Source organism: Poecilia latipinna, unplaced genomic scaffold (assembly GCF_001443285.1).
Source record: "Poecilia latipinna isolate Pla-1442-1.1 unplaced genomic scaffold, P_latipinna-1.0 Scaffold208, whole genome shotgun sequence".
NCBI lineage: Eukaryota > Metazoa > Chordata > Actinopteri > Cyprinodontiformes > Poeciliidae > Poecilia > Poecilia latipinna.
In genome coordinates, this window is record NW_015112824.1 from 435995 (window position 1) to 441994 (window position 6000).

The window sequence follows — 6000 nt, forward strand, 5'->3', positions numbered from 1 at the left end:
ATCGCAATTATTTACTTGTCTGTTGCTGTGTAAAATGGGTACATTTTATTATTTTCTCTTTTTTTGTTGTTGTTCAAATATAGGGAATAATTTGAAGCACCAGTTACAATTTAAGCAATGCCAAAGACGCTAAAAGGATGAAAGAAACATTTCCTTTTCTTAAAAAAAAAAACAAACTAGAAGAGTTCGACAATGGCCACAGGCGGCCAGTACCTGCGCTCATTTATCCTGTTTGCACATGACTTTACGGTAATCGGTATATCAAACGTTTTCCAAGTGCCTTGTGTTTCATCTGAATTATATAAACGGAAAATTTTTTCCTCCCATGTAAAAGTTTTGAAGTTTTTTTTTAAAAAAAAAAAAAAAAAAAAAAATCTGACAGCAGATGTTATCAAGACATCAGGGCCCTTTGCAACACTTTTCATCGACATCAAATGTTTTCATGATCTGTCAATAAAAACATAGAAAGAAAATCAAAATGGCCTGCCTCCCACTTTATTTATTTATTTAATTTTTGCAAAACTTGTTTTTTGTTGCTTTGGTATCATTTGAGTTCCTCGTGAAATTTCGGAGACGATTTTAGGTGTCGCCTTCAAGCGTTTTGCGTTTTGTCGTTCAGCCTGTGTGTCTACAAGCATTCGCCGTCTTTGGAGAGCAGAAACGATCGTTTTAGAAACCCGCTTCCAGAGTTGATTCATTTCAAAACGTCACAAAAATCAAGCATTCTGTTCTTTCTGTCCTTTTTTTGGAAGTGTTACAGCGCCACCCATTGGCCCGGCATACTTACTACATCAATTGCTAATGAGAAAAACTTGAAATGTTCCCACTTTCTTTGGGAACTTTGTTTTGGATTTTAAGACACGTATCACACGCGATATAATGATTCTTAATATCTTGCTTTTAATGACTCCATCCGTCTACATTAATTAGAAATGTAACTATCACTGTTGTAAGAAGAGGATCCAAGCACGGAGAAGGACGGATAAAGGGATGTTTCCATGAGGTCCACCTCAACCTGACAGACATAAGCATGCAGTAAATAAATCGATTTTCAATCAGTTTTATCCACCAAAGAGTTAAGAATAAACTCGTTTTCACCGAGGCTCTTTAAGTGTGTATATATTTGAAATTTTCAATTGACATTTGTGACTGTAGACCAGCCATGATGTGGTAAGCAATATAAGCTTATTGCGAGGGAACGCAAAAGAAAACTTCTTTTGCGAGTAAAATTAATGTGAGACTTTATCCTGGACGCCATGTCGTAAAAATCCCATCGAAAGACAATTAAAATAAAATGTGAAGAATTTCGACAGGTACAGCTTTTCTGAGTGGCAGAATGCCTGACAAGTAGGTTGTACTTTTACAGAGGCTCTTTAGAGGCTCCATCATTTACTGTTCCAAATCGAATTATGTCGCTTCATTTACTGACTTGTGTTCTCTCGGCGTCTCTCCTCTCAGGTGTCAAATGTTTTTCGATGGAACGAGAGATGCTTCAACGCCAGAAGCTGTGTACAAAACACACAATGAAAAGCAAAGAAAGTGAAGCTCTTCAGATCAGGTGTGGCCCAGTAACTTCCCACCCTTTTGATCTCCTTTGTCTTTTATTTAAGAGCGTTACCAGGTTGCATCACGATGCACACGCCAGACACATCATTTTCTGTTAGAATAAAGTGCATTTTATGGTTGTTAACTTCATACTAGTTGACAGTTGCGCTCACACCAATGACAAGCCGCACGGCTGTCTGACCTGCAATACGAGCTTTTCACGTCTGGAAAACCTGAAGATTCATGTTACCGCAGAGCTCTGGGACGAGGTTCAAGGAAATGCTTTTAAAAAAAAAAAAAAAACTGTTTCTGTGAAACAGCGACGTGAAAAGCCCATTCTTTCCTGTCGCTGACTGCGTTTCCATTGACAAGACGTCTGCGCAAATTGAAATTACAAAAATAAATGTACTTAATGCCAACTTTCAAAGAGAAAAAAAAATCACATTTTTAGGCTATGTGATATATGCACAAAACATTAAACCACACAGAACCAGGCTAATTAATTAAGAAGAACTCATCAATCCATCACACATCAAACCACCATGGGCGTTTTCCTCATACCTAAGGGTAATTATAGGCCCATTACGCCATGCTAGCCACAAAATTTGTAGAAATGTTAATCAAAATCGAGCTGTGAGTATTTGTTGAACACTCAGCTGTGTTGAGTTTGTTTTTTATTTAAAATAAAGAGATCATGACGTGTTGTTTTGGATCTTTGATTCAGTTATTTCTTTTCATTTCTTATTTTCTCTCATCCAAGCCTTACTCCCTCTGTCATTAACAGAACTAATGTGACATTTATTAAGAAGAATATATAGTTCTCACTAGACTTGGAGCTTTTAACTTTGTAAAGGTTAAATGACGAAGCAAACGCTGCTGCGTTTACATGGGATAATGTTACTGACGCCTTTCCACCCAGCTAGAGTAAATATTAATTATTTCACTGATCAGAGGTTGTAAAATTTGAATGCGCTAACGGTCAGTTATCTGACGTTTTCCTGTCTCTTTGATAGCTCAGGAAAGTCCCGATGCACACAGATAAGAATCACAGAGGAGAGAAATATTATGTTATTTTAACGACTTTATGATTTATGCGTTGTAGTTGTGAAGGATCTTTTTTCCCTGCCTGGGAAAGAACATATGAAATCTGAGAAGGTGTAGTACCAGGTAAAACAGGTCTTGTTTGCAACGAACCTTTCAGATTACTCTGTTTCGTAGAAGCAGAGAACATGATGACCTGGTTCTGGTGGATGTATTAGGGTAATGTAATCCTGTTCAGTGTGGAAACTTGATCCTGCAGGAAAGCATAAACAGCATATTTTCCAAACTTCTTTATATGATCTTTATATAGACAATAAGTTTACCTCATTCGAACAGCTAACACAGAAATTTGACATCCACAAGTCACAGTGGTATTTACAATTGAGACATTTTGCAATGTCGAATTCTGGATGTTTTCCTCTACGTCCTCTGACTTCTCTTTTAGAGGAATTTTCCACGGTTCAGATCTGTAGAGGACAAAGTCAATAGAAGTGTGATCTATAGTTACTGAGCTTCACACTGAAACTACATTTATTCATATTTTTGATTCTCCTGATATTTATTCATGCTATAATGAAACGGTAGAAGGAAAAAAAATGTAAATTTAACATTTCCAACCATGCTTTCAGTTTTTCTTTTTAAATTACCATCAATAACTGAAATTAAGCATGAAAACAATAAATTAGAAGATTTGGACACATCCAGAAACGAGTTGCTCGCAATTTTGATGGTTGTGCAGGAGGATCCACTTCTGCTTTTCAAAGATGTATGGTTGCATAACTCTGCATCCGTTTGCAGCCATTTTCACATCCGAGTGTAAACTTTGAATTAGCGTTTGGGGGTCGTGGCCAGGAATGACTTATTGGACTTAAAGTGACAAGACGCCTTAAAACATCTTGTTCTGAAAGGAGCTCAAGTGAGCAGACTAAAATCTTATCTAAGAATTATTTTGTGCATAAAAATGTAACGATCATGTTTTGTATAATGCATCGACCTAACCTAACCTGTTCAACGAAGTACAAATGGTGTGTGACCTTTAAGTTTGCAGGTAATTGTAGATATAAATATACAATTTTAGTTAATATTCAAATGAAAGTAAATTAGCTCTAATCTATGGGGCCAGACTATAGAAACGATCAAGTACTTTACTTGGTAAAGTGCTGTCCAATTAAAAGAGGTTTAAAAAAAACTTTGACAGTTCCTGGAGCGTAGCTTTCCAACTTCCTCTGTTACGGTTTTAGTATTAACTTCTCACTCCTGTTACCTTTATTGGACAATAAATGAGTGACTATTATTTTTCAAAATTTCCTCTTTCTCAGAATCTTCCTTCTGCTTTCTAATATCCGTTTCTCTATTATTTCAAGGAAAAAAGCCATCTGGCATCTGTGAAGGCTGCAACACAATGCTGTTCAAGCTTTAGCGAGTGTCACCGGTAGCCGTAACGCGGATCAGCCCGACCGCAGCAAAGGGACAAAGGCCGGAGAGCTGAACCTTTTTTTTTTTTTAAACTAACGGAGAGCCATAAAACAGCATATTGGTTATTTGTCACTGAGCCGTCAGGAGGCCTGAGAGCTCAGAGCCAGAAGACGGAAGCTTTTGTAATGATTAAGCCACTTTAATGCTTCACATGTAAAAAAAAAAAAAAATGACGCCCATGTACTCACAATATATTGGTGAAATTTGTGCAAATTAGGCACAAAGCATAACAGAAGCAGTTTATGCATGTAAGAAAACCATGACCTGGTTGTGGGGTGAAAGGTCATTCAGCGAAGTAGATGGTGTCACCCCAAAAGCAAAAGACAAATTAATGAAGAGAAAAAAAAATAATGTTAAAACTAACAAAATAACTAAAACTGATATTGAGATTTTCATTAGCTGAAACAGACATAAATAAAAATGGTAACTGAAGTGTAAAAATTGTGACGTTCATGTGACACCTGGTGTTGTTGAATGTAGAACAATGTGTGGTGTTAATTTATCAAAAAAAAAAAATGGGTGCAAACTTTGTAACTCTTTCAGAAATGCTGATTTAACACCAGGTAGTGTGAACGCTGTTAAAGTAAGACTGGCATTTTTATTGCAGAAATATTTAATTTGAAAGTCAAATCGTTGGTTTGTAAGCTAAATATTTAACTTAATTAAATATTAAGTTTGCAGCTTTACTGTAGGAGTAAAATATGACTTTGAAAAATGAACACCCAAACAAACCAAACGTTAAGTGTTTACTGTGTAACTTTACAAACTTCATACCAATATTTGCATAAAAACAGTCTTAGGCTACAATAATAATAATAATAATAATAATAATAATAATAATAATAATAATAATAATAATAATAATAATAATAAAATTCACTCAGCCCTAACAAATTACATAAAACTTATCTTATAAAGCGCAGCCTGCATGAATGGACGGTTTGGGAGCCTAATTTAATTGAAAGTTTAGATTAGAAACGTTTTTTTTTTCATTATTACAATTGGAGGTGTGTTCTTTTCTTCAGTATCACGCCCCTCACATTTTTCTTTTCGTTTTCCGTGTTAGCAGAAGTTGAAGTGTTCACTCCCCCGGTGACTGCAGCAAGTTGTACACCTGTCCATAGAAATGACTCGTCCCTTCCGCGGGTGAGAGGCTACAGTACTGGGGGGCGACCATTGAACCCGGAGGCTCGGAGCGGGTCGGCTCGGTTCGCAGCAGCAGCAGCAGCCATGGGGGACCAAGGCGCTGGTTCGGATGGAGAACTTGGCCTGAGAAGGTAAGGGCTCTGAATTATTGAACTCACTGAAACTTCAGTCAACAAACCTGGAGAAGGAATTGTAGTTCAACATGCTACAGCCTGATCTCTTCCACAGAGAACACGCTGTTACTTTTTATATCAGAGGTAAATCTTAACTTGGTCAAATCCTCTCTGCCCGACTTTAATATTTTTGAAGCGATTTTTAAAAAATATATATTTTTAGGCCATGCCAGCTCCGTTATAATACAAGCGGCATTTTAATTTTAAGCATTTATTAATTTTCCTTGTCTCCAGGATTGAGCCTTGGGGTGCTCCGTGTGTGCTTCTTTCTGTTTTCTTAGCTTTGTTAGGTTCACCACTCTGTTGTGACTTTAAATGGCTTTAAAATGTTTCTGATCTTCATGGATGAAGGGATCTCAATCACTTTGCTGATCAAACATTTTCGTATTTCTGTAGTTTGTTGCCTTTTGAGATCTTTGTGCCTACTTCATGTTGTCAGACAGATTCTATGAAAGAAGACACGTCTTGATTCTACAGCAATAGCCTAAAAATAAATAAATAAATAAATGTTCCACATAAAAAATTACAAAAAAAAAAAAAAAAAAAAAAAAAAAAGGGAAATTTTTTTTTCAAAAAAGGCCAGGGGGGTTTGGGCAGTTTTTTTTAAAAAAAAAAAATA

The 6000-nt window shown here is 36.4% G+C and overlaps 1 protein-coding gene across 1 annotated transcript in view; it reads left to right on the plus strand.

Annotated features, from left to right (window-relative positions):
* Positions 1-5120: 5120 nt before the first annotated feature.
* LOC106946830 (beta-1,3-galactosyltransferase 2-like) overlaps positions 5121-6000 on the plus strand; it is a 16413-nt gene continuing 15533 nt past the window's right edge. The window contains exon 1 of the mRNA XM_015031473.1: positions 5121-5339. Coding sequence (XP_014886959.1) covers positions 5293-5339 — 47 coding nt within the window. The 5' untranslated portion in view covers positions 5121-5292. The remainder of the gene's footprint in view (positions 5340-6000) is intronic.